Consider the following 27119-nt stretch of genomic DNA (forward strand, 5'->3'; position numbering starts at 1 on the left):
GCTCGTCAACTTTACACCCATAAACCAGACCACCACTTTTGACACACTCCGGCTCAGCCTCCGTCAACCTTCCACCAAGTTGTAGCCGCTGCTAGCCTCTTCAACCTAGTCGTTGCACCGTCCAGAATTCACGCTACCCCCATACGAGATCAACGTAACCCGTGCTTACACGAAGCCCGCACCGTGCATTGCCGCGCCACCCCAGCACCTCCACATAGTTGTCGTCCAGTTCATCCACCCCTCGTAAGCATCCGCCAAGATCAACCACCAGAACCGCGTTCCACAGCCATAGGAAACAACAACCCACCGCTTCTACCAAGTCAAAATTCTCTGTTTTATCTCCCAAAAACAGAGCACTTTGTTTCGGCCACCGTGAGTTCGTCTTTACCACCCAGCCGTCAACGTTGCCATTGTCCATCTCCCAGCTCTTTGCACAACTCCTTCCCGCACGTTTGACGCTGCCGAGACAGCCATCTTCATCTCCGCACCTTACGCGGCTCCTCATTCGCGGTGAGTTTCTGTTCCCTTGTTCTCCGTCTCTCCTTCACTATCCGTTTCCCTCACCGTATTGCTCTCTCTCTCTCTTAGTGCTCCGCCGACTTCACCACCTCCCATCGCACACTGTACCGTCGCACGTTACCTTCTTGGTGAGTCCCTGCCGCCGCTGCACTTCTATTATTAATATGTGTATGTTTATCGCTAGTTTTCTTCTTAAGGTGTATTTATATATATATATACATATATATATATACACGTAAATATATAAGTAAAGTTTTAACTTGGGTACTTACTAGTTTTAACCTAATATTTTTGGGTGAGAAGTCTTTTTTAGGGTTTATATTTAACTGAGATTTTGCTTTAAGTTTCAATAAATATTATATTGTATTTTGATAATATTGTTAGTTAAAGGAAGTAAACCTATTTTTCTTAAGAGATGAGTTTTTCATGACTTATTTTATGAAAATTTTAGTAACCAATGTATTCTTTTTATTTATAAAATATTGTTGGTATTTTAGATATTTTGAATATTAATTTTTATTGAGTTCTATAATTATCATAATACTTATTCGATAATTTTTTTTTTCAGTACGAATTCGATTAAGTGGATATTGATGGTCTTAGAAAATGATGGTATTAGAAAATGATGGTATTTTAAGGTTATGAGGATTTTTAGGTATTGAAGGATTAAAATAGGTTATTTTAGAAGCTTAGGATTAAAAATCGAAATGTGTAATTAATTGGAAATTTACGAGAATTACGTGATTATTTTATAGGTAACGATTAATTATTGTTCGACATTTCGAGGAAAATTCTGAAAAAGCTAAGAAGTCTAGGTAATCGGGGTTTTTATGCTAGACTTTGCATTAAAATAAAATGAACTGAGGTCTTTTTGAAAAATGTGCATGTTTTGTTATGAAAAGAAATCTGAAACGACTTCAGTTATTTGTTCTGTACTACTCATGAGATTCTGTTTAAGAAGAAAGTATTTTCTGTCATGACTGGTGTAAACATGAGCTTATTTTTGACATTCTGTTTCTGAACTTTGAAAAAGAGAGCGAATATGAAATTTTGTGCATAAAATATGTTTTGTGATATGATTTTGTTCTGTTCTGAAGATTTTCTATACTCTGATATGATATGATGTGATTGTTGAAAACCTCTGGCATAGCATTCTGTTTCTGTTTCTGTTCCGTTCTGACCTTACCACGGGTGTAAAACTGTGGCTTCTGTTTGGGTTGGTACCAACTTTTCTGTTTCTGGTGCATCCACTTTGGAAACAAAGTGGTTTTCTGCGTGGTTTTTCCTATGTGCACACTCGGGGCTCTGAGAATGAATAAGGGAAAGATTCACATTCTGTTTCTACTCGGTTAGCTACCGGGGTTTGCACAACCCTACCACGGGGGTTAAACATGGTATTTGTTCTGATATGATAAGATAAGATATGATGTTTTAGTTTATGCTATGCCAAAGAGATTTTAATTATGAATATTTTCAAACTTTCGCTCTGATATTTTTGATAACATGTTCTAACGCTGCATTTTGAAAACATTATTTTGATTCTGCATTTTGAAAGAAAATATTTTTGTTCTGCATTCTGAACTCTGTAAATGCTCATTTTTACATACTAGTATATATCCTCTGCTTATTGAGTTGTTGATAACTCACCCTTTATCTCCAATTATTTTTCAGATAATTTTGATAGTTCAGCTGGAGAACAAAAGTAGAAAGTTTAGCAATGTGTGATGATCGTAGTGGAATAAGTGTCTGATGGTACAAATGCTTATTTGAGAGTCATAATTAGCAAACTGATTTATTTTTCAGGTATTTTGATTTGATGAGTTGAGGATATTTTCGAGTTTTTGGAGAATTTCTAATTTATATTATTGAAAATTTTTTATTGTCCCCATGGAGGAACTTAGATATTTGGATTGATTAAATAGATTATATTTTATGAAATTTTCTGAATTTTATAGTTATGTTATTTAAGTTGATATTAGGTATTAAGAGCTAATTCTCTGGACCTCCGAGATCGGGGTGTTACGTACATACCTTAAGAACTATATTTACCATTAATCAGAAGTATTATGTCGAGGTGTATTTAGGTTGATTTGGGACTTTAGGTCCTAGAGTTGGCATGAGAGATGAGAACTCTAGGGAATCTAGATCTCATTTGGATTCTCATCTACTAAGTTTTCAATTTGTATATCAATATAAATAGCTGCGCCATAGGATGCTAAAACAATTTGTTCCCACTAACTTCCAACCTCAATGATGGCTAATGACATCTTCATCTTCAAGCATCTGCGAGTATAATTGCTTTGGGCACCATAAAGAATGGAAAAGTGAAAGACTTTCATGTGCTCAAGCATGACATGTGACTTTACTTTTGCGTTGAAAGTAACAATATAGAAGGAAGTATTTTTCTTCAATGTTCTTTTTTATTTTCTCTGGCAAGTAGTGATCTTCATTAAAACCATACAGTAATACACACTTAAGAGTCTGAAATTAAAATACAATATTATACTGGTGGATCGTCCCGTTATGAAACTCCAATATGCACTGTGTTATTTTTATAAAGGAAATGCTTTCATACAAGTTGTTTGAAGCTGCCTATTGCATAATTAAATGCGTGCATCGATTATGAGAACGATGTATTTTGATTGCTATTGGATCGAGCAAGAATTTTGTGTCTCTGGTTATACCTTCAATTGTCCCACATGAAATTTGTTGCGACTCATCCAAAGTTGAAATGGCTACTTGGGTGGGTGGTTTTGATTTAATTGCTATCTAGCTTTACTGAAATACCTTCTTTTTTTCCCTTTCTGGGAGGGTGATTTTGACCCAATTCATCTTTACTTGAATATTGTAAAACCAACCAACTTATCTGACTTCGATATGCATTAGTAGTCCCAATTGCAACTTATTCGAAAGTTGAAGGAAAAAAAAAATGAAAATTTAATCAATCATGAGAATCAGATTTGTTCCTCTTTCAATATGAGGAACCTACAAACATATGGTTGAATATCTTTTTTTTTTTTTTTTTTAATCTAATAAAACATACAATCTTTGTTCATCAGCAGATGTTACAAAAAGAATAATCACAAACAAAAATGAGCAATTTCTTGAGGAGAAGGTACATACTCATGCTCAATTGTTGTAGGCAACGTTCGAGTAACAGCTGCAGTAGGAGCTCTCACATGTCCTACCATCGAAACTTGCAAAGCTTCTTCTTCATAGGCCCTTCTCTCCATCTCTTCCATTCTTGATTTCTTCTTCCCTTTAACAAGCAATGCCACCAGAAGCAAACCCAAAAGAAATGCACCCAATGCAGCTCCTACTGAACTTCCGACCACCAATTTCCACCGGCTAATCTTTTTCCTCAACTGCTCCGGCGCCATCTCAATGACCAGTCCAAAATGGCCATGCCTCTTTGCAACACACACATATGGTGATACCTGATTTGCTAGTGTGACTTTGCCATCACTTTCAAAACTAGCACAATATGGCCTGTTTCCCTGCATGTTGGTTAACTTTGTAGTATTGCTGAAATCTACTGTGATGGGCTTTTCTTCTGCAAGAATTCCAAGCTCATAAGGGTTGCTAAAATTCATGTTGGATCCAGCATTATATGCTAGAAGACCTAAAATAGGGGAAACGAGTTGATACCCAGATATGTCATAATTAGCATAGAATATGGAAGACCAATTATACCCCAAATTTTGTCTAACCACCACGACTCTCTCCACACATGGATGCACAGTCACTCCAACATCCAGATGAAATTCCCTAACCTGTGCACCATATCTTCGTAGACTGCCACACCTGAGTCTCAACATGTCGACTCTGATGCCGGAGAAGTTTGCTGGTAAACGTACAGTGTGCAATATTCCAGTCCTGATCAAGTGTTGGTCGTGGGCCTTAAACGTATAGTCTCTAATGTATAGATCAAGAAGACGATCTGAACTGATTCCTTGAGCTTCAGCCTTTATTGACGTTGATGATGCCCATGAAAGAATTATCAATGTGAGAGAGAAGAGGGAGCCCATTTGATAATATGAAATTGGTTCAGAAGATGTTGGGTGAAAGTGTTATCTTGTATGGTTTTTCCTGATGTTCTGGGGCTTGAAAATATAGTAGTATGGTTTTTCCTGATTTTTCTGGCACTGGCACATTAAAGGAAGAGCTTGAAAAATGTGATAACCAGATCTAGATGCTTTTGCTGTAGATATAACTGGACTGAGGCTGCAAAGAGGAAGGCTTGGACTGTTTGCAGCAATTTATATAGCCGAAAATCTTTGATGGATAAAAGAGAAAGGAAGCAAAAAAAGATAAGAAAGTTCTTATATTGCTTCTATCATGTCAAGTGCAGGACAGAATATACGTGTGGTGGCTGTAAAAGTTCCTGACTGCCAGTTGTTTTAGAGGAGGTGGGGTTATGAAGAACTAGTAAAATGGATCATGAATTGTTCTTAAAAAAAGAAAAGAAAAAACAGATCATGAACAGTTAGACAGCAGCATAATCAGAATGAAAATCTTTGGTAAGCAAAGGTTGTCACAGGTACTAGGGTCATATGACAAAGGATGGGAGATATGATTTGGGAGCATGGGCTGATGCTGCTGCTGATGATGACACTTCATGGCAAAAAGGAAATGAAAAAGGGGACTGGCGTGCTTAGGGTAAGAAATGAGGGCATTGTTCACCTAGGGCTCCAATGCTCTTAATTGTGTTTGATAACATGTCTGCCACTCAAACAACTTTGTGGTTATCATCTTAGCTAACCATTACATTCCATTTTTGTTCCCTCATATGGACCCAAATATTCAAATGGGGTCACCTGAGATGTAATAAAAAAAAAAATGTTTGAATTTTTATGCCCAATACTCCCTCAATTCATTCCTTGTTTTCATTAACATGAATTGAAGGCTCACGAGAGGAATTCTGTGCTTTTTGGCGAATTTTCTTTCATGTCATTGGCAGTACCTCAAGGATTGCACTAGTTTTTTCCTTCATCACTTTACAAGATTAATATCGTTGAAGATGTCGTCTTCTTTGGCATATGTGATATTGTTTTTTTTTTTTTGCACTAATAACAAAAAGAAAAAGTCGGTTTGATGAAACAATGACATATTCCATAAAAAGTTCAGGAATAAAGTTTTAGTTGACTTTAGGATCTTGTACTTGATTCTGTGCAGGAAATCAGGTAAACTCTGTCTCTCCTCAAACCTTTTAACCCTGTCAAGTATTCGAGTACTATAAAGTTTTGGCACCGAGTATCATTGATAAAATTAACAAGCAGCAGTAATACTTCTCTTGGCATGAACATCTGCTCTCATGGCAGCAGCTGAAGACTCATTGGTGACTAACATAGAGTCATTGGTGATCAAAAGCATGTACATCAATGGAAGTAAACATTTGCCTTATAGGTCAATTTCACATCCTAGAATAACCGAGCAACTACCTAAAATTTATGAATCACACACTTATTTTTTCCATTATTCAAGTGACAGAAAACATAATCTCTCAAATCTTAAATTTATGGGCAATTAAATCCTAGTTATCCTTCTAGTTCTTGAGAAGTAATACTAAGCTAGAAGGCTATAGGTATAATCCATTTTCTAAGTCCAAACTTTTCTCCCCATATCACAGTTCAACTAGGCATATGATCATATATCAATGTACTACTACGGATTCTGCACTTCAGAAGAACTCTGTATGAGTTATTCGCCATGGAAAGTCCTTTGCTTTTCAGCTGGTAAGATTCGAATGCATTTCAGGTCCAACACACTTACTTTTTGTCAAGACTGGCTGAGACTAGCTAGGCTACTAGCTGTGGTTTTTCACCCTAAGAATATTGTATTGAAACTTGCATACGTTCTTTCTTCTCGAAACAAGATGATAGCCAAATATATATAATAGCGTGGAATGAGTACCCATGCATAGTCTCGCAGGCAGTTTCATCGCCATAAAAGGTGGCATGCGCAACCTTCCTGCATGGGATTGGTCGGAAGATTACGGGCTTTACAATGATGGCTTGCTCATGATGATGATTGCCAGTAAAGAAGGAGCCAAAGCACCGTGATTGAAGCGAAGAAGCCATAGTACTGCTGCGTTGATCTACTCTTGGTAGAGCTCTGTGCAATGCCTATTGACCTGTTTGTGCTATCTTACATGATGTACACACTTCTAATTACAAGAGAATTCATGAGCCTCACGAGGATTGAGTCATGCTTTCAACTTATATATTAAAAAATATAATATTTTGGTGTAAAATTCAAATTTAAGTATTAATATATGATTCGATTTGGGTCTTTAAAACCCAAATCCCTCCATCCAAACACAATATAATATAATCTCCAAGTTAGAAATTTGAGCACAAGCAATCATCAGAAAATTCCATGTTCTTAAAGTGAAATAGCTTTCCAAACAATATCAAGTACCCAAATAAAACGTTTACAATAATTACCTGTCTTTTGGAAACTGGAAAGTTAAAAAGCATTTGCTCAGGAAAATTTAAAAAAAATATGGAAGTGAAAAGATGGTGCATGTTGCTGTTCCAAAATAGGTATCATCTATTAATGTCTCCATTTTCCCCCCAAAAAAATTGTATATTTCTTTGTTGATGTATATTGGAACACATCAACGGAAGTTGACATTTGCCTTATAAGTCAATCCTTGATTCCAATTAGAAGGAGCGACGTCCCATGCATAGATAGTCTCCTTGGTTGTGTAGGAGGAAATCATGAAAGAAAGAGATTGGCCTCCCAGCGTAGCAAATGCCTGGTACGATGCTCCCCAGTTATGGCTCATGCTTATCCACCCTGTTTTGCTCCCTTTCACCCACATCTGGGAAATGTCTCCCCCACCTCCTACGTTCATCACATACACCAGCAACCAGTACCCATTTCCTTGGAAACTGAATCGAAGTTCATCGCTCCTTGCGCACGGTACCCTACGAGAATCAATGAATCATATACATGGATCAATGAAAGAATGTTTCCTGAGATTTTTATTTTTTTTTATTTTCCTGCAGATACAACAGTTTTGGAAGTGACAAATTCTACACGATTTTAAGTCTCACCTGAGGTACATGATTGGAATAATGCCAGCCTTCCACTGGGCAATCTTCATGAAAGCAGGCTTGGAGAGGTCAAAGTGGGTTCGAGGTGGGTTGCACCAGCCACCAGCATTGGAGTCCTGAGACCAATTTGGTGGGCAAAGGTTTGTAGCCGTCACTGTGGTGAATGCGACGTCCCCTGTAAAGCACCACGGGGATTGAAAGCACTTTATTTGATAACAACTCCCGCATGCGTACCCATTGTTGAACAGGGTTGAGCTCAAGGCTGCTGTGTCTGTTCCGTAACCGTTGGCAAACAAGTTTCCATAGCCACACGCTCCTCCTGTATGTGAACCACGCATAAATGGAACATTAACATTTGCATGTTAATTTCCGACAGCTCTACTAATTTCACAAAAACGCCTGCCATTAATTACGGTCAAAAACCCAAAATATTTTTTCATAAAAGTTAACTATGCATGATGTTAACAACTTTATGTACGTACGTACCCATGGTCTCGGAGGCTGTCTCGTCACCATAAAAGGTTGCATGGGCGAGCTGCCATGGACTGGGTTGAAAGACAGCAGACGTTAACTTGCAACTGATCATTAACAGTATGAATGCCATTAACAAGAAGCTAAAGCTCCATGATTGAAGCTGGGAAGTCGCAGCCATATATCATATATATGCTTCAATTTAATGAGAGCATAGATATTAATCGAGAGCTTCTGTGACGACTGACTGCAACAATGCAGATGTTGTCTTGTACATATACTAACTTATATAATGTCCAACATTAACAACCATGCATTATTCGAGAACTCGAGATGTTGCCCTTCGTGGTCCTCACGAAGACAAAAGTCTTCCAACTTCAAATACATTTTTTTACTATTCAAGAGCTAATTTCCTATTTGTTGGAAAGAAGATAGGATATGATCACGATCTGTCTCATACATTTATGATTTTTATACTCCCATCTCGCACCGCAACGTATATAAACGATCATTTCGGTTCAAGCTTGGGGCCGACGTGCAAGCATGAACCTATTTGGCGTGCTTTCCTATGTTGTTTTGTTAAACAGGGCAAACCTTTTTTTGCCTGCTCTGGGAGCATTATCTTTCTTATCTTTTCCTTTTTGTAAAATATAATTTTCCGTTGGTTAATTTGGAAGGAAATTAATAGCTTTGATGCGTCGATAGTCTAATAAAAAATTCAACTTATTATTTTGTAGAAAAATTTCACTCATCATTCTCACAACATATATCATATATAATTTTTTAATTTTTTTCTCTTATCAATATATGATATATGGATGATAAATAGAATAATTTAATTAATATATAAAAATAAAAAAAATAAAATTAAGTATAATATATAGATATGTTGAGCAGAAAATTTTTTAAATAAAAATATAACAATGATAAATCACACATCTCTTATTTAATTAGTACAAAATCAATTATACTACATGGCCGTTGAAGTCCGCGGATAAAGCCCAACAGTGATAAGCCCATTTGGCCCAAGAAAGCGTGCCGTTTACATGAATAATATATAATATATATTCAGGAAACAAGGATTTGGGTAGGAGTAGATCCGAACCCAAAAGAAAAGTCCGGATCAACTGAAAGGTCATGGACAAGAGAAGCAGAGACGCGAAATTGGCTGCAGCCGCCCAACCACCACAGACTAGACCCTCTTCTTCCACTAGACCACTCCAGCCGCCTCCTCCTCCTCCTCCTCTTCAGTCCAGGGCTCCACCGCCACTTCCTACTCGCCCTCGCTTCGAACCCGTCGATCGTGAAAAGGTCTCCTTCTCTCTCACTTCCCTTCTCTGTCGGGCTTCCTCTAGGGTTTGTTTACCACAGAAGATAATAATTTTGATTTCACCTGTGACATTATGAGGTTATTAATTCCTTTTTATAAACTTTGTATTGATTTCTTTTCTGGCATGAAAAAAAAATGCAGACTTGTCCTCTGTTGCTTCGAGTTTTCACTAAGGTATGCTCCTATTTCATTCACCAAGGAATTTTGATATTTCCCGTATAAGTATACATTATTCTATTATGCTTAGAAAAAGCCAAGAGCTGAGATTTAGAAGACAACTTTACCAAAGTATTCACTTTTGCCAGTGTCCAGAAAAAAATATAATAATAATAGTTTGCGTATTAGAATGTATGAACCCGATTTTCGTTTATGGAAAACAGTATATTGCTCCGAAAAAGCAACCAAATACCGAGGTGGGCTTGTACTCGCAAAAGTTCCTGGTTACTTGCTCACTGACAGTATGTTCGAGATTTCTGGCTTGCGTTTAAGGTTTAGTCAACTAGAGTGCTAACCGTGCAAAAATGTGTTCAATTTACTGTCTTTTTTCACCTATAAACAAGAATGCTGGAATGTTTATGTGGACAAATTTGACTGCAAGAGTCTTTGCGTGCTAAAATTTAGCATTTGAACTATTTATATTCCTCTTACTTTCTTGTTGTTCACAACCAATTTTATTCACCTTTAGGATGGCTGCACGCTCTGCCTTTGCACCCTTGGCATAGTTAGTGCTTTCTTTCACTTCTATTGTAGCATGTGAATCTGTGTGAACTTGTTGGACTGGTATCCAAACCTATCTATGAAATTTGGTTGATCAATATGTGATCATTTCTAGGCTCATCGACGTGATACATGTGTTTTATATTTGTGTTATATGCTATAGGTCCACAGAGGTATTGCTGTTGTGGTTTGTGTATCTCGTGTATGTTCTCTTTTTTGGCTACGCCCATTTCACTTGACAGCCTCTGATTTTATTGTTTGTGTGTGTGTGTGTATTGCATCTAGGGGTGTAAATTTAAACTGGGAAACCGGAAAACCGGATGAGACCGAACTGGACCGGTTGGTCCGGTTTTGAACCGGTTCGGTCCGGAACCGGTTCTTATATTATGAAAACCGGCCGGAACCGGACCTGTTGGAAAAAATATATATATAAAAATTAATTTTATATATTATACAAAATATTTATATATATATAAGTTTTATATATAATATATAATTATATATCATATATGAAATAATTTCATATTATAATTTATAAATTATAACATAAAATGTTCATCTTAAATATGAACATTTGTAATTTTTTTGATCATATGTTATTAATATAATTATATATAAGATAATTTTATTATAATTTATAAAATAAAAGTTTAATCTTAAAGATGTTATCATATGCTTTAAACATAATATATATATTAAATTATTAATAACATTTTATTATAAGAAGTAATACTTTATTATATATTTTTTACATTTTAAAAAAATCGAAAAACCAGACCGGACCGGAATCCGGTAAAACCGGATGTACCGGTTTAGGAGGGTAACCGGGGCGTAATCGGTTTTGAAAAATGAAAAACTGGTACATACCGGTTTGGTCCTAGATTTTGTCCAAAACCCGACCGGTCCGGACCGGTTACACCCCTAATTGCAACTAATTGGCTGATGTTATTAGTTTTATAGATATTCTTTTTGTTTGGAAAGTTTTTCTAATTAGTTTGGTTTTAACTTTCTGCAGATTGGAGGTCATCATAATGAGGAAGATTTTGCAGTGAGAGGCAAGGAACCCAAAGATGAGGTTCAAATTTATACCTGGAAAGATGCAACACTCCGTGAATTAACTGATCTTGTATGTTGTACCCCCAAGCCAATCCTCTTATCTTTCATAAAATTAGATGCTCATTTGTCCTGTAGATGATTTTAGTTCTTTGTCAGGTTAAAGAGGTTGCTCCTGAGGCTAGGAGAAGAAATGCCAAACTGTCTTTTGCTTTTGTATATCCTGATCAACGTGGTCGTTTTGTGTTGAGAACGGTACACACAATTTTCATTTAGCTGGTCATACATATATTTGTTCTGCAATGACAGTAGAACTGCTGCATCATCTGCTCATGTTAGTTTGATCTCTAATAATTGGCCCTGGGTTCTTAACTACTGATATTTTGTTCAGTTATTAATCCTTTGAAGGTCTTAGGATGCTAGTATGACCCACTTATAAAAAATAAGGATGCTAGTATGACCCTATAACACTTTCTGGTGAGATACCATAAACCTTTAAGGCATAATTAAATCTTCTAAAATTTGCAATCACCTTTATTTGTGAGATATTGAGTATCCCACTGCACGGAGGTATCCAGTCTTTGGGCAGATGTAACACCCTTCTAGTTGTAGTGGGGAAATCATATAAAAGTGAGGTGCAATCAAGCCGTTGACCATAATTGGCATAGATGTAGCATGAACCCGCAGAAGAGTTATTGCAGTTTTTATTTTTAAATTGCAAACTTACATATCTTGGGTCCGAAGGTGGGAATTACACTTTCTTTTTCCTTTATTGATAAGTAGGTGGGGATGACACATTCTTATGGAAACAGCAGACGGGTGGAGGACAGCAAGTCATTGGGTGAACTTAGCTTCCAGGTAAAATGAAATAGATGTATCTGTATACAATTATGCATAGAATATATTTTTAAGTTCAATATGGATGAGTTGACTCTTTTTTCCTGGACTGTAGATTGGAGATTACTTGGATGTGGCAATCTTGTAGAGGAAAAGGTTGTTAATGGATGAAGTGTCTATGGAGTTGTTCTATGACTAACTTTAGAGGTGCTGTTATGCATTAGTTTTATTTATCTCCTGTCACAGAATATGTGTTCCAAGCTTTTAAATGCTTTAACTTTACTTGGATGCCTTGTGGGTTTTGCAAGCAGTTTATGTATCTGCAGACGATTTGACCGATCCTCTCCTGCCACAATGTCTGTTAAGAGTGTGGTTAACCTATAATATTTTTTAATCATATATAGTTGTTGTCCAACTGCCAAAACGGTGTTTTATTAGTACTGATTTCAAGTATTTATGGCGGGCAGCTATTTAATACTCAAAACTTTGGGACCTGGTTACCGCTCCAGCACAATCTTTGTGAAGAGAGTTTTTGCTTGGTGTGTGTGTGTGTGTGTGTGAGAGAGAGAGAGAGAGAGAGAGAGAGAGAGAGAGAGAGAGAGAGAGGGGGGGGGGGGCAAGTAGCCTTTAGAAATATGAATTTTAGGACTTTATCCTAAGAAGTCATGATATATATTAGGAATGAATACTTAAGGTGGAGAAACTTGAGTACTTCTGATAGCGTGCTCCACTTATACAAAGGAGGAGAAGCTGATGTAAAATTTTGGCATTCACGATTGGATAGGATGTTGCATCAAAATTTTGGCATTCACAATTTTGGCTCTCCGCAAACGATGACTGTTGGTATATACAGACGCAACACCCTTCCTTTATCTTCAACTTCTCAAGTTAGTAACTGGCATATTGCGGATTCACTTAAACTGGATATGTCCTGCAAGAGTGAGTAGCTTCACATTTGTCATATTAATGTCCGAGTATTATATATGCATATATGTTTGTGTACATATATTAGATTCAGTGGGTAGACAGGGTATGTACCTCCAGTCAAGCGTTACTTCCTTCTGGCAACGTAATCAAGCGTGTCTTTGAGTCATATACCAATACAGTTTCACAGCTGTGGAAAAATTGAACTTAGTTTTAACAGTTAAAAGCATGTAATATAAGCCTCCCTCCCGCATAAATGTAAAAAAACACACAATGTTAGTCAGTTAATGCATGAAGTGAATAAAGATCTGTGTACTTACTTTGAGCATTTGACAGTGTTGGTAGAACCACCACTAGAAATTGAAAGGATGGTCCCAAAGAAGGAGCCATTCTCCGTACCACAATTTGGACATGCGCCCTATAAATGAAGAGATGTCAACACTCTGTTTAATTGGTTGTTCTGTCAACTTGGGAAGAGATGCCAACAGATATTTTACCTTCAAGATCAAGAAGTCTTTCACAATCGCATTTGTGAGTGATAGAGCTAGCCAAACTATGAGGGGCACAGCAGCAAACCACGTGAAAATGAAACTGAATGGCTCGGGGAGCTGCAATTCATCATTCCACAAACCCATGCCTCAGCAGTAAACAGTAAAAAAAAAACAAAAAAAAACCCGTGAAATGCTCCCCCCCTATATTTATTATTTGCAATATCCAGATCAAGTTTCTGACTATCTATACATCTGTGGTTCACAAAGACGATAAAACAAGCCAGTTTGATTTCAATGGCATAGCTGAGGGCTGTCTAAAGGAACGAGGAACTGTGTCCAACTTGTTTTTCCTTTTTTTTCTTTTTTAATAATGCTATATACAGTCATGAGTTGTGCAAGTGCTGCGTACTTCTTTTGAAAATGAGTGGATTTCACTTTTAAAAAAAATTAAATTAATTTTTTATGTAGATCATATTTTTATTTACTTTTTTTAAAATAAATACATGATCCTTGTGAACTCTACAAATATTAATTTTTTTTTTTTAGTTGGTTACTGCTACCGCATCCATTGAACTTAAAAGACTCCAAAGATTCATAAAGACACGAGGAAAAAAGGCAGCATCAACTACTTACCTCCAGTAGATATGTAATCTCAAATCCGGTGAGATCATCGAGAAAGAAAAATCTGGTAGGACATACACCCAAAAAATAAACCAAATTAATCATTTATTTCTTTAGAAAAAAGGCACCTGGCATCCGAGATTCCTGACAAGCAACTGTAAGATCAGAATCCATGGGCCTTTCCCGTTGATCATTTAAGGCCATTAAGAATATGATGAAGATAAATATATGAAGTGCCATTTGACTCTGGAATTAAACAAAAAAAAAAAAAAAGGACCTCTCTATTACTACCTCATCTTTTGCAGCATTTAAACAATATGAACAGCAAGAACACTGCATTATTTTTACCTATTAGATGTACTTTTGTTGCATCACATAGAGCAGAGAATTATAGAAACAGATATCGAAACAACTGTGAGATGGTTATAATCACATGAATTCAAACATAAATTATTTCAAAAAAAAAAAAAAAAAAAGTATGCCACTTACAATCCTAATGCAACAACAGTCGCTGGAACGTTCAACAGAAGCATCTTCAAATAGTCAACTGACAGGTCACTGTAAACCTATTGTTAGAAAGTCAGTCAGTACAAATTAATTCATGATCTGCTTTAGTATTTTTCAAACAGTAATACTAAATAAAAGTTAAGAATATGCAAGCACGTCCAAGTTGAGGAGGTATATATGCACTCGTTCAAAATGAAAAGGAAGAGACGGAGACCTGGGAAGACGAGCTCAATCAGAAACATATATAGAGCATGTAGCATTTACCTTTCTACTTCGGAGACTGCATCGTGGACCTTCAACAACAATTTCACTGCCTTCAGTCTGAAAATTAACCATTATGGCTATGATTAAAGACCATTCAGTCAATGAATACCGTTCAGACCCCAAAGTTAGTATTTACCTCTGCCTTTTGTTAAATAAATTATGAAAACATACCTAGAAAGTAAGTCTAGAATTTGGTTCCCTGACACAACAATCTGTATCTGCACTACTACTCATTGAGGTCGACATATATAATTAACAAAGGAACAAACAAGCACAAACCTTTAGCCGCAACTTCAATTGATCATACTCTTCATCATTCATAATTGGTTTCCCAGCTACATAAGCCATCGAAGCTTCAAGAAACTTCTGTTCATCTGAACCTGGATTGTGAAATTAACCCAGAAATTCATCAAAAGTTTAGCATCAGATTTACTTGTTGAATAATTTGATGCTCCTTTAATAAAGACCAGTCCATACTTAGCATGACAACGCTGCTTCCTTCCCACATCAATTCTTCCTTGAGATTATCAAATTCCTCATTTGACATAATAGCTTTTCCCTCATAATAGAATGCCTGTAGAAGATTACAGAAACAAGCATGCATGTTTCAGGAATTACAGCATAAAAGGGAAATCACCGATCGTGATAATTAAAGCGCCAGGTGTAAACACATCGATTTGAGCATGAACCAGAAACAGTAATATTTGTCTCATTATTATGTATCGGAAAGCAAAACACTAGAAAAAAGAAGTTTAAAGATTCTGTAGGCATACTTGCAGTGCTTGCAGAAACTCTTGTTCAAGTTCACCAACCGACTTTTTCTCTTTTTTGTCAATGCTACAATATGGCAGGATTTTGCTGTCGACAACCTCGCCCCCTTGGGCACCTTCAACCTGGTCTGGAAAATTAAAAGAGGAACAAAAAGAGTGAGCGGCATAGATTTTCTCATTGAAACCAAGCGAAATGATAAAGAAGAAGAACCCTTCTACCTTAATCGTTATGTATCTAAAGCCAATTAACTAACAAGCATAGCTGCATATCCCTCAACGTCAACTATTCATTTCTCCATTAATTTCCACAACTACACGCAATTCATAATCCTTGATTAACATGTTTCATCCACTTTTTCACTCACTATAATTCCAGAAGCACTGGTAATTGAAACCATACGAACCTTGTTGATCAGCAGTGGCCTGGGTGGGTAGCACCAAACCTCGGCGCCGAAAACGTATGTGCCTTCCATTGAACAGAACCGACTGAAACCTTGTAGAGGAAGACAACGAAGAAACCGATGAAGAAATAGGAGACAAGGGTCTTCTAACAGAGGGCGGTTGCAAACTTGGGGAAGATAAAGTAAAGGCTAACTTGGTTGCCATTAGAAGTTGAAGGGTGGTAGTGAAGATGATCAGCAATAATAACGATGGTGGGTACGGAGGAGCTGTGATGCAGGGTTTGTGTGAAAATTGAAATGGTTCTCAGGTGCGAGTGAAAATGGACGCATTTGGGATTATATTAGTTTGTATCGCGGGGGTGAGTTTGGAGGGAAAGAAAAGACGGACACAACTCAGAGATAAGGCAACGTGGGAATTTGTGGAAGGAAATGAAACTGCTTCTTTGTCACTCGGTTTCTGAAAGAAAAATTCCGGTTTGGAAATGGGAGGGACAATATCTGCCACGTCATCACTGAATTCGTCGGGGGAAATCTATAGGATGTCCTCTGTAGTGGACACGTGATGGTTCACGTGGTTGGGTGGGTCCTACAATCCTTTCTTTCGTTTTTGATTGGACGGATTGGGTTGGACGATAGGTTGCAGAGAAATGAAATCTGCTGTAAAGGTTGTTTTCTATGGGTCCTCCTAGAGGATTACATCCGGGCTCCTTGAAAAGGTACATCCTCGAACAAAAATCCTCTTCAAGTTCAAGGATCTACTCCTAGGTTATGAGCTTGCCCCCATCTTATTACCTCGTCTTCGTCTTCTTTGTTTCCTAGTCATGCCATCCATTCATCCACTCATAATACATTTAATCTTTTAATCTCGATACATAATTGACTAATTAGCATTATTTTTGTTCATCTTAATATACTGTCATTTATATTTGTATAGTTCTACATGTACGTATTCGTACTATTTGAATATCCACCTATTTTTATCTTTTATTAATTTATTATTTCAACAACACATCAGCACATATAGTTATTGTACGTAAAATTATTAGTATAAATAATATTTTTCTTTATTTTTGTGTAAATAGTATTGTACATTTTCAGGCCACCTTTATTTCATTGGCAAAGACTAAACTTATATTTTTGTGTAAATATATATATGGCCATTATTCCAAAGTAAAAATGTGTATAAACATATATGATTCATCGTACACAAAAGTGTATGGGGCCTAAACCAGGGCAATAGCAAAACAAGAAGAATGTATTAGAAAGTGTACTTTAGACTGAAGCAACATGAGCAATACCGTCAGTACACGAGTATGGTTCTATGATAAAGTCTATATATATTGTCGTGCCTTTTTTTCTTTTTGAAAAATTCTATTATTAATTCGACGCATAGAGCATACAATCAAAACATAAATTTTAAAACTTAATTATTGTAAATTAACTCTTACCATTTAAGTGATACGAATGATATATTTTACAGACTGACTCAAGCATATAATAACTTTTTTTTGGTATTGGAAAGTAATGCAAAAAAATAATATGCCGAGAGAATGAACAAAATTAAATTTTGATCTTATAAATCAAATTATATCATATGGATAGTACGTGGTGTAAAGATTTTCAAATAAAATTATTCTTCCAAAAAACACACATGAAAGATATTCCAACCAAAACACAGTATGAATAGGGCAGCTTGCTTACTTGGATTATCATTTATTGAATTGTTGTTGATCAGGAGTTTTTCCAACATCATCGGCTTCATCTATTTTTCTTTTTTTATTTGCTCTCCTTTCATTCTTGTATACCACTTTGGCTCCGTAACTTTCATAAAACGGCACCATCCCAACATGACGATGATTGTGATAAAATTGAATCTGGAAATTGTCCAAAACCTTTAGCTCAAAGGATTGTAAATTGGAGTACCCCACCCATACAACATATTCAGTCGTATTTCCCTTTTTGAACCAATCGATATTAACCAATCGTACCCCTTCTTGAATAAGGCATACATGATTTGAGCCGTTACTAGTTATCTTAGTATCACCAATAATTCTCTCAATGCTCGAAGTATCTTTAAAAAATATTACACGAGATAATACAATTCCGCTTATCTCCTCCAAATAATGCGGCCCCTCAATATCTATTACCCACCTTTTCTTTTTCCTCGGTTGGACATCAGTCTCAGGCCCTTCACCATTTCATTATCTTTTAAAAACTCATGAACATAATTGAACCAATTTGGAATATGATTTTCCCGCAACAAAGTAGCATCATAACCATAAAGTCCCTGTTAAACCAGTACCATCATCGTCATCATCAATTCAATTTGAGTCATGCATGCTATTAAAAATGAGATCACAGATACATACCTTACACAATAAAGGATTTTGCACTTTATCATTCCATATATTCACATGCATTTTGTCGCAGCCTCTCAAATCAATACTTCATAGCGATCTAATGTGGCTTCCATTGAATTCCAATATTTTTTATACTTCTCCAAATCTTTCTAGTGACTTGCATCCCTTGACATGCACTTCTATTATATTTGGTGGAAGTTCTAGTATTTCTTCAAGTTTCTCACAACCGCGCAAGTAAAGAATAGTTAGTTTAACGAATTCTTTGATGCTCGTGGGAAGGCTAACAATTTCAATCTTTGATAGATCTAACAGACCCAAATTGGCCGAGGAATTAAACATGGTAAAGAAACTATATAGTGGAAAGAAATTTGATTCTGAATGGAAACAACTAATTTGAAGATTCGATACTTGTAATGCAGTGCTCCCATTGCTTGAGTTTGATACATTGTCTTCCATTGTTGTAGAATTATTAGGTAGATCAAGGGATTGTCCCTCATCCCTCATCTTTTTTACAATATTTGTATAACCACCAATAAAAAGCAAGCCTAAATGTTGCAACTAGATCAAAGCAATTGGGAGACGCATAAGGTTTTTGTAATTCAATAGTTGTAAAAACTGGAGCCCAATGAGGTTCCCGATAGATAAAGGTAGTTCTTCTACTGCAGTGCCATATAGAACCAATATGCGTAAAGATTCCATTTTGCACTCGATTTCAGGAAAATCACGAAGACTTGAGCAATCATTAAGATTAAGCATGTGTAAAGATCTCAACTGAAGGCTTCTTGGAAGAATTCGGAGTTTAGAGCATCTCTGAAAAGTTAGATTAAAAAAATTTTCTAGGAATCCAACGGAATCATGCACCTTAACTAGTTTGTGACAAGATTTGAGAGTCAAGATCTGAAATTTCTGTTAAGTAACTATAAAACTTGAAAGCCATGGTCGTCAAATTCTGTAAAAGAAAAGAAAAAAAATTGAATGGAGTTTACTAAATAACTTAAAGAAAAAAAATATTGATGATTATAATTGTACGTACCTTGGAATTGAATTCGTCCCATAACTTCTTGACGATGCTATCACACATTTTAAAGACAATGAGATTCTTCCCTTGAAAATTATGTGGCAAATATGGAAAAAGGATAGTTATACCAATTAAGGACTCGTAACTTGTCGAAAAGATAATTAGGTCCATGAGAAAAATGTGCATTATGATTTATAAAGACCCTAAGGCTTTTCATATGTTGAAATGCTTCCGGATGCAAGCTTATTTTCTCATCACCTTTAGGTAAAATCTATTATTATGCCTTCAATTTGGTTTGACCCCTGATATAAGAGAATGTATATATAAGAGTGTCAGCAAAATTAGTGCATAAAGTCGTTCATAAATTACAATTTGCTTAAGTTAATAATTTTTTAGTTGACGGTATATTATTTCATAAAAAATACTACTCTCTCGTTATCTTTACATGCTATTTTCCAATACTGAATATTCACACGTTAAAATATAAAAGATTGTCTTTTCTTTCCCAACTTACGTACAATACTCTTTTAACTTTTCATGAAACAAACGCTAGCTACAAAAGACATTGACACTAAATTAGAAAATATTCAGATATTTGAAACGAAAAAGGACATTTAGATATGGTTCTTTTAGTGATTCATCTTAATAAATAAACTAATTCTATTTATAACTACAAATTCATTCTTGATCATTTAAAGGTTTTTTTCACTGGTATTAATTCATAAGTCCATATTTTTCACTACATTTCGCTTTTAGAAAAAGGAAATAAATGTAAAACCTGAGAACTTCTTTTGTGATTCTTACCATATCTTCTTCGAACACATGACGAACATCCTCGTGAAACCACAATCTACTGCGTTTGCTAGGATCTTTGGATGATTTTTCTCGGACAATTTCTTGACCCATATATTGTAGCTAGTCATGCATCCAAACATATTCATCATTATCCCGTTTAATAGTAATAAGACACTTGTCTATAAGCCTCTGAATACCATGAATTGGAAAAAAACCACAACTATCAAATATTTTCATGACATTAGCCAAAGGTTTTCCCTTAAAGAAAAATGCAATATCGAGGAATATGTCTTTCTCACTATCTTCCAAACTATCATAACTTATTTGAAGTACTCTTTGAATATTTCGGTTGGGAATGTTTTTATACTTATCCAATGCATTTTTCCATTGATGTATACTTTGACCTTTTAGATCCGAACCTAGCACTATTAAAGCTAGTGGAAGACCTTGAGCATATTTTGTTACTTGTTTAGAGAGGTCCACATAATCCTTCAACGGTTCTTTTTCCTCGAAAGCATACAAGCTAAACAACTGAAGAGCTTCATTGTCATCTAAAGTCATCACCTCGTATTTTGAATCAACTTTAGAGTTATCTAATATATGTTGATCTCTTGTTGTTATGATGACTCTACTTCCTAAACCAACCCAAGCACAATTTCTAGCTAATTTTTCTAGTTGGACCATGTCATCCACATCATCAAGAATTAGTAGAATCTTTTTAGATTGAAGTCTATGCCAAATTACACCGACTCCTCTATCGACATCATTAATATCTAACTTTGCTCCTAAGATCTCGAAAAGAAGTGTATTTTGCAACTGAATCAAACCTCCCGCTTGTTTTGAAGTTTCTCTAATATTTCTTAAGAAACAACTTCTTTCAAATTAAGAAGAAATCTGGTTATAAATATCGTTTGATATAGTTGTCTTACCAATTCCACCGGTTCCGAATATCCCTACCATGCGCATGATATCATTCCTTTTGATAGTTAAACGCTGATAAATGTCCCGTATACGAGACTCTATCCCAACTAGATGCTTGGCAACGCTTAAAGGTGTTCGGTTTACTATTTTTGGATTCATCCATAAAATGATTTTTTGGATAAATTCTGACTCATCATCCCTATCAATAAAAAAGAGAAACATTTAAAGAGTCAGACATTTCATAAATAAATGACATATAAATAAGATTTGAGTTAAGTATATATTATTTTTCCTTCCTTAAATCTGAATATTTTAATATTAGATTGTGCATTTGTTGTGACCTTTTGCCGTTGTCAGACTTACATTTTCATTCTTTTGTATGTATTTAATTATAACATACATTTTAACTAATTCTTTTTTCCATTGTCAATCTGTCCTTCCCTCGAATCTGAAACGTATAATTTAAGAGTATTTGTAAACCTTGAAACAAACTGAAACTAAAAACCCCTACTGAATCAAAGCTGTTTTTTTTCTTGTCATCAGTCCAAATCTTATTCTTTAAATGACCCAAATAATAAACAATTCCCACCCTAGCCTTTTCTTAATTATTTTTTTCCATCTCTCATTGAACAGTTAATTGATGGACGTACGAAATTCCATATATATATATATATATATATATATATATGTATATATTCCTTTATTCCTTAGTTGTTGCTTGCAATTCATCAAAAGACGTCACAAGGGCAAAAAGAAAGAAAATATATGTATTTTTTTAATTTATTTTATATTCTTCTATTTCTTAATAAGCTTTATATGAAACTAATGTGGTAGTGGTAGTAGATATTAAATCCCTGAATCAAAAAGGATTTCTAAATTAATTTTGTTTTGCATAAAATTGAATTCCAAAAAGAATCGTAAACATCAAATATTAATTTTTATTTTTTATGGTATTTCATCTTTACCAATTTTCCCGATGCCAGATGCTGGATTTGTGTCAATTTAATTGCCCCATGATAAATATCTCAATAGCATCATATATATGAGCACACAAACATGATCCCAGCAGCTTTATGTCATTCTTGATTTTCTTTTCAAGCTTAGTGAATGCTTCTCCAGGTCTTCCTTTTTGTTCTCGCACTTCCGATGGCTTTACCTTATAGAATATTGGTAAAACAATTTGTTTCATTATTTTCTTACATTCAAGAATTTTCAATAGCTCGTCTAAGCACCATCTAGATTTTGTATAGTTTTTAGAGCATACAATGATTGAAATCTACGAGTACTCAATCCTTGAAAAATTCTGACAGAATTTGTTATCCTCTTTCAAGGTTGACGCCATCCGATTCCACTTTGACGTAAAACACGATTTAGATGAGAAATAAACTTGTGGCGAACATCTTTACCTCTAAAGTTCAAGAATTCATCATGATTCTATGGACGGATGGGAGGAAATGAAGAGGATGAAGAAGAAGAAGAAGCTCCTAATTGAAAGGCCATGGAAGAAGTCATGCTCTCAAACTCAGTATGCACGATTACTATTTAATTACCAAGCGGTCCAATTATAGAGTAGTGTTATGCAAAATAAATAATTATAGAGAAGTGGGAAGAAACTTCTCGGCAAGTTCTTGGCAATGACGTCGTCGACCATGCATGCTAATTAACCAGAAGTTAAATCGATCTTACCACTCCATTCAAAGGGATATATATGGTTTAAATTAAACCAAATGAGGCCTTAAGCATCGTATCGTATAAGAAAATAATTTGTACAAATTTAGAATAAGATAAGTTTGGTGTAAACTCTTTAAACAAAAGAGACCAATGTGAAAAAAGTCTGTTTTTTATGGTACATATCTCTCTCTCTTCTAATCTAGGGACTTGAGTATATATAATAACATGCGGAATCATCACTCGTTCTAAAAGTTTAAATTAAGAAGAAGATGTAGATTTAGTCATTTATATCTTTCTTAATAAGGATTAGGTCAACCATTATATCCAAACAGCATAGATGATTGGCAGAAATTGAGTTCAGTTTATTATTTTAAAAAATTAAATTATATATGTACAAATGTGTTTGTAACATGAGTATGATACATGGCTTAGGTATATAATCTTAAAATAGAGTTGCCACAATTCGATATTTTACGCGACACCATATTATTACAAATAATATAACATTTTATTTTATTTTATTTTCATTGGTAAGCCAACTAACACTCATATACAGGGTTTTGAGGTTTATGTATGTGCATGCGTAAAACACACGTCCAAATCATGCGATCACCCATGCTTTACGCTAATTATACTAGTAATTTTATACATTAGTTATTATTTATTTTCATATTTTTTATTTATAGTTTTTTTATAAGGTGCGGATGTATTTTTCATAAGATGTATGAGTATTTTTCATAAAATATAAGGTGTGGAGCAGTAAATAGTAATTGATGAAAATTTTTTTTTGTAATTATATTTGCCACGTGAACTTTAGAGGGGTACTTTTGGATTCTTCTCTCAAACAAATTTTCATTGAAAAGCATGTGCTAAACATACATGGCGAGATATGTTGCATTTAGATAGTGAAATGATTTCAGATATTCTGTTAATAGTAATAAAAAAAATAAAATATTAAATAGTAATAATAATAATAAATAATAATAAAAAATAGATAAATAATAATAATAAAATAATAAATAATAGTGAAATATTCTCACTATTCAAACTAGCTCTTAATCACTGAGGATGGACTGGTTAAAGAATTAAGAGAGTATACTAATTTAAAACAAAGGTTCAGATCTAATATCAATTAAGATTATTTTAATTAATTCTTAATTTAAACTTAAAACTTTTGGGATTTCCTGACGTTGGAGCATTGAAAAAAACTTATCATCGATTTAAAGTAAGTTCCAGTGTGGATATCTGCGTTGTACGGCTTGTTTGAATTTTGATCTGGCTATCCAAACAAGTAAGTTTTTATTTCATCTCCACGTTTTCAACAACTATTTGAGAGTTTTCAAATTATCACTTAAATAAATAATAAAAAGTAAAGGAACAGTATAAATTAGTCACTGTCTTCTTCAGTGATTCCCGCAGCCCTTTTTTATTTTTTATTTTTCGCTTTCCATTTCGTCCATCCTTCCTCTTTGTCTTCTAGTATACGGTCTTTGTTTATAGATTTTTTAACAATAATTAATTATTACTTTTCAAAGCTAAGTGCACTCTCTTCTAGCGTACCGTCTTTGTTTATAGAATTTTTAATTAATAATAAATATTACTTTTTATTAATATATTTATAATTATAATTTAATCATTATTAAATTCAATAATTATTAATTATTGGTGAGACACATCCTTTATTAAATTTTTAAAAGTTAAAATTATCTCATCTCATTTCATTATCTAAATACGCACTTTTTTACAAATCATCTTATCTCATCTTAACTTAAAAAATTTTCAACTATTCAAAATATTTCATCTCATCTTAAGTGTGTAACCAAACGAGGTAGAGGAAAAAAATTGTGCGAAACTCTTTCTGCAATTCCTGTATATAAGATTATTATGCAAGTTTGGGTTGACTCTTCAAAAGAAATATGTTGTACAATAAGATGAAGAGTTAATCTTAATACCGGTCGAACTGTTTTTCTCCATTAACAGCCCTCCAATAGATGACTTCTGCGTAGACAACTCACCAACACTACCATGTGCCCCAACCTCACGGTATTACGCACGATTTCCATTTCTCCATTCTCTCCCCATGGACTCAACCCAAAATCAGTTCCATTCTCTCCCACATAATCGTCTCCGCCACAACAACCCTCAGTGCCACGACAACAGCCCATTTCTTCGTTGTCACATGAGGAACGCAGCCTCTCTCTGTCGTCACACGAGGAACACCCCTTCTCTCCATTCTCTCCCACATAACCGTCTTTGCCACGACGACCGCCCCCTCTCTGTCATCGCACGAGGAACTCAATCCCCCTCTCTCCGTCGTCGCACGAGGGACTTGAGCCCCCTCTCTCCATTCTCTCCCACAGAACCCAGACGACGACCCTCTCCATTTTAAGATTTTTTCGTATACGACCATTGGTCATGTTCTTCAAAGTTCTTGGCTCATATATATTTTTTTAACCCGTGACTTGTATTTTGGAAATCAGATGTTGATATTGTTTTTTTCCTGTTGGAGTTCGAATTGGTTTGTGTTGCTTCAGTTTTGTTTGGATGCTGATAAAATTTTGGTTTGATTGTGGGTTGATTTTTGGGAGAGGAGATAGAGATGATCGACGAAGATGGGGGAGATTGGTGACAGAGATGGGTGACAGCGAGGATGATGGGCAGCAGAGATGCTTGGCGACGGTGGCAGGAGAAGGCAAAATGACTAAGAACATTGAACGTGAGGGGTCTGGGATCATTCCGATGAATAATCTGGTGTGATGCATTCTATTAACTTAATGTGAGATAAATAATGTGTCAAAATTTAATTAAGGGATGTTTATGGGTGAATAGCAGACCGACCGTTCCAAAACGATTCCCTAAGATGAAACTAGTCGCTATCTGGGCTGTTGTATGGGGAAATTTTGTTAATTTTCAATTCTTTTGTTAATTTTATTTTGTTTATGACTTGTGATGTTGTTTAAATATGGTCTTCTTTAATTATTAATTTTTATAAATCACATATACGTGAAAGAATAAAATGTTTTCGACCTTTTTAAATTATCATGACTTATAAAATTATTTTAAAATTATTACTATCTTTACACAAAAATAAAGGAAAATGTTATTTATACGCACATAACTATATTTGCTTATGTGTTGTTGAAATGATAAATAAATAAAAGATAAAATGAATAAAATAGGTGGATATTCAAATCGTATACGGTATACGTATGTACATGTAGCACTATACAAAAATAAATAACAGTAGTAGATTAAAATGAGTAAAAATAATGCTTAGTCAATTATGTATCGAGATTAAAAGATGAAATGTAATAAATGAAAGAAAATTAAATGTGTTTAGACTTTCAAATTTAATGAATTTTCATATTATGAGTGGATGAATGGATGCGACGTAGGTACGTTTAGATAGTGAGATGAGATGGTTTTAAATGAAAGTTAAAAGTTAAAGAAAATATTATTAGAATATTATTTTTAATATTATTATTATTTTAAAATTTAAAAATACTGAATTGTTTATTATCTTTTATGTAGAAATTTAAAAAAAATACAATGATGAGATGGGATAAAATCTCGAAATGGAACCTTATGAAGGTAACAAAGATTTTTATGTGAAAATTTAAAAAAAATTATAATGATGGAATAAGATAAAATGTAATGGGTTAAAATTAACTCTCAATCTAAACCAAGCCTTACTGTTAACTTCCAGAATGAACTTAATTTGGATTTTTTTTTCTTGATTTTCTGCAGTGGGAAACAATCTCTTTTTTTTAGGTCCGTTTGGATTTATAGTTGATCTCAATTTTTCTCATCTAATCATTATAATTTTCTTAAATTCTCACATAAAATATAATAAATAATTTAATTTTTTAAAATTTTAAAATAATAATAATATTAAAAAAATAATATTTTAATAATATTTTATTTAATTTTTAATTTTTATGTCAACCCATTTCAGCTTAACTGTATCGAAACCTTACCGCAATACTTTGCTTTCAGACCAAATCAATCACATTAAAGAGCATTGAAAGTCACAGAAGTTTATCATTGTGAAACACATGTTCCATATATTTTCTGTATATACAGCTGCTGGAGCCGCAGCTAGTGTATTTTGAATGTTTTATTTTTCATATATATATATATATATATATTTTTTAATATTTTTAATATTTAAAAAAAATAAAAAATTTATAACTTCATTAAAAAATACTTCCTTAATTACTAATTAAAAAATAAAAATAAAAAACCCCAAAAGAGAGCCCATAGCGGGAAGGGCTAGCAGCACTTTCCATATTTTCTGTATCATTTAGACCAAATTGATCAAGTTAGTGTTAAGTACCTACTCGAACATCTATTTTTGGCAAGCCGATAATGTTGTTTGAAGAACATAG

At 34.6% G+C, this 27119-nt stretch overlaps 4 protein-coding genes across 5 annotated transcripts; 1 reads left to right on the forward strand and 3 right to left on the reverse strand.

Moving 5' to 3' along the window:
* Positions 1-3522: 3522 nt before the first annotated feature.
* On the reverse strand, positions 3523-5147 carry LOC121237596. Its single transcript, XM_041134416.1, has one exon. It carries the CDS (start codon positions 4545-4547, stop codon positions 3600-3602), a length of 948 nt encoding a protein of 315 aa, XP_040990350.1. The 5' UTR covers positions 4548-5147; the 3' UTR covers positions 3523-3599.
* A 1946-nt stretch (positions 5148-7093) lies between these two features.
* LOC121237617 (expansin-A7-like) lies at positions 7094-8232 on the reverse strand. Its single transcript, XM_041134447.1, has 3 exons — positions 8067-8232; positions 7581-7899; positions 7094-7451 (listed from the first exon to the last, which is right to left on the reverse strand). The coding sequence occupies exons 1-3, from the start codon at positions 8230-8232 to the stop codon at positions 7139-7141; spliced, it is 798 nt and encodes a 265-aa protein (XP_040990381.1). The 3' UTR covers positions 7094-7138.
* Positions 8233-9126: 894 nt separating this feature from the next.
* On the forward strand, positions 9127-12387 carry LOC121237635 (histone deacetylase complex subunit SAP18-like). Its single transcript, XM_041134474.1, has 6 exons — positions 9127-9362; positions 9523-9555; positions 11114-11224; positions 11311-11406; positions 11935-12009; positions 12104-12387. Exons 1-6 carry the CDS (start codon positions 9189-9191, stop codon positions 12134-12136), a joined length of 522 nt encoding a protein of 173 aa, XP_040990408.1. The 5' UTR covers positions 9127-9188; the 3' UTR covers positions 12137-12387.
* Positions 12388-12614: 227 nt separating this feature from the next.
* On the reverse strand, positions 12615-16432 carry LOC121237592 (PGR5-like protein 1A, chloroplastic). 2 transcript variants are annotated; one of them, XM_041134411.1, is made up of 11 exons: positions 15970-16432; positions 15569-15693; positions 15273-15369; positions 15075-15175; positions 14796-14852; positions 14514-14590; positions 14037-14088; positions 13410-13520; positions 13233-13330; positions 13027-13102; positions 12615-12935 (listed from the first exon to the last, which is right to left on the reverse strand). In XM_041134411.1, the coding sequence occupies exons 1-10, from the start codon at positions 16169-16171 to the stop codon at positions 13033-13035; spliced, it is 990 nt and encodes a 329-aa protein (XP_040990345.1). In that variant the 5' UTR covers positions 16172-16432; the 3' UTR covers positions 12615-12935; positions 13027-13032. The 2 variants fall into 2 exon arrangements, with proteins under 2 accessions (XP_040990345.1, XP_040990344.1); XM_041134410.1 differs by having other exon boundaries at positions 12615-12919; positions 15970-16431.
* Between the last annotated feature and the right edge of the window lie 10687 nt (positions 16433-27119).

Source organism: Juglans microcarpa x Juglans regia, chromosome 6S (genome assembly GCF_004785595.1).
Source record: "Juglans microcarpa x Juglans regia isolate MS1-56 chromosome 6S, Jm3101_v1.0, whole genome shotgun sequence".
NCBI classification, from domain to species: domain Eukaryota; kingdom Viridiplantae; phylum Streptophyta; class Magnoliopsida; order Fagales; family Juglandaceae; genus Juglans; species Juglans microcarpa x Juglans regia.

What these genes read in the sequence shown, in the direction of transcription:
- LOC121237596 (XM_041134416.1), bottom strand. Translation starts at nt 4,547, where the DNA reads ATGGGCTCCCTCTTCTCTCTCACATTGATAATTCTTTCATGGGCATCA.
- LOC121237592 (XM_041134411.1), bottom strand. Translation starts at nt 16,171, where the DNA reads ATGGCAACCAAGTTAGCCTTTACTTTATCTTCCCCAAGTTTGCAACCG. An exon ending in GCAGTCTCCGAAGTAGAAAG is followed by an intron (nt 14,591 to 14,795) that starts GTAAATGCTACA and finishes TTCTAACAATAG; the next exon opens with GTTTACAGTGACCTGTCAGT. An exon ending in AACACTGTCAAATGCTCAAA is followed by an intron (nt 13,103 to 13,232) that starts GTAAGTACACAG and finishes ATTTTTCCACAG; the next exon opens with CTGTGAAACTGTATTGGTAT.
- LOC121237617 (XM_041134447.1), bottom strand. Translation starts at nt 8,232, where the DNA reads ATGGCTGCGACTTCCCAGCTTCAATCATGGAGCTTTAGCTTCTTGTTA. An exon ending in GACAGCCTCCGAGACCATGG is followed by an intron (nt 7,900 to 8,066) that starts GTACGTACGTAC and finishes GTTCACATACAG; the next exon opens with GAGGAGCGTGTGGCTATGGA. An exon ending in ATTCCAATCATGTACCTCAG is followed by an intron (nt 7,452 to 7,580) that starts GTGAGACTTAAA and finishes TGATTCTCGTAG; the next exon opens with GGTACCGTGCGCAAGGAGCG.
- LOC121237635 (XM_041134474.1), top strand. Translation starts at nt 9,189, where the DNA reads ATGGACAAGAGAAGCAGAGACGCGAAATTGGCTGCAGCCGCCCAACCA. An exon ending in GTCGTTTTGTGTTGAGAACG is followed by an intron (nt 11,407 to 11,934) that starts GTACACACAATT and finishes ATTGATAAGTAG; the next exon opens with GTGGGGATGACACATTCTTA. An exon ending in TGGGTGAACTTAGCTTCCAG is followed by an intron (nt 12,010 to 12,103) that starts GTAAAATGAAAT and finishes CCTGGACTGTAG; the next exon opens with ATTGGAGATTACTTGGATGT.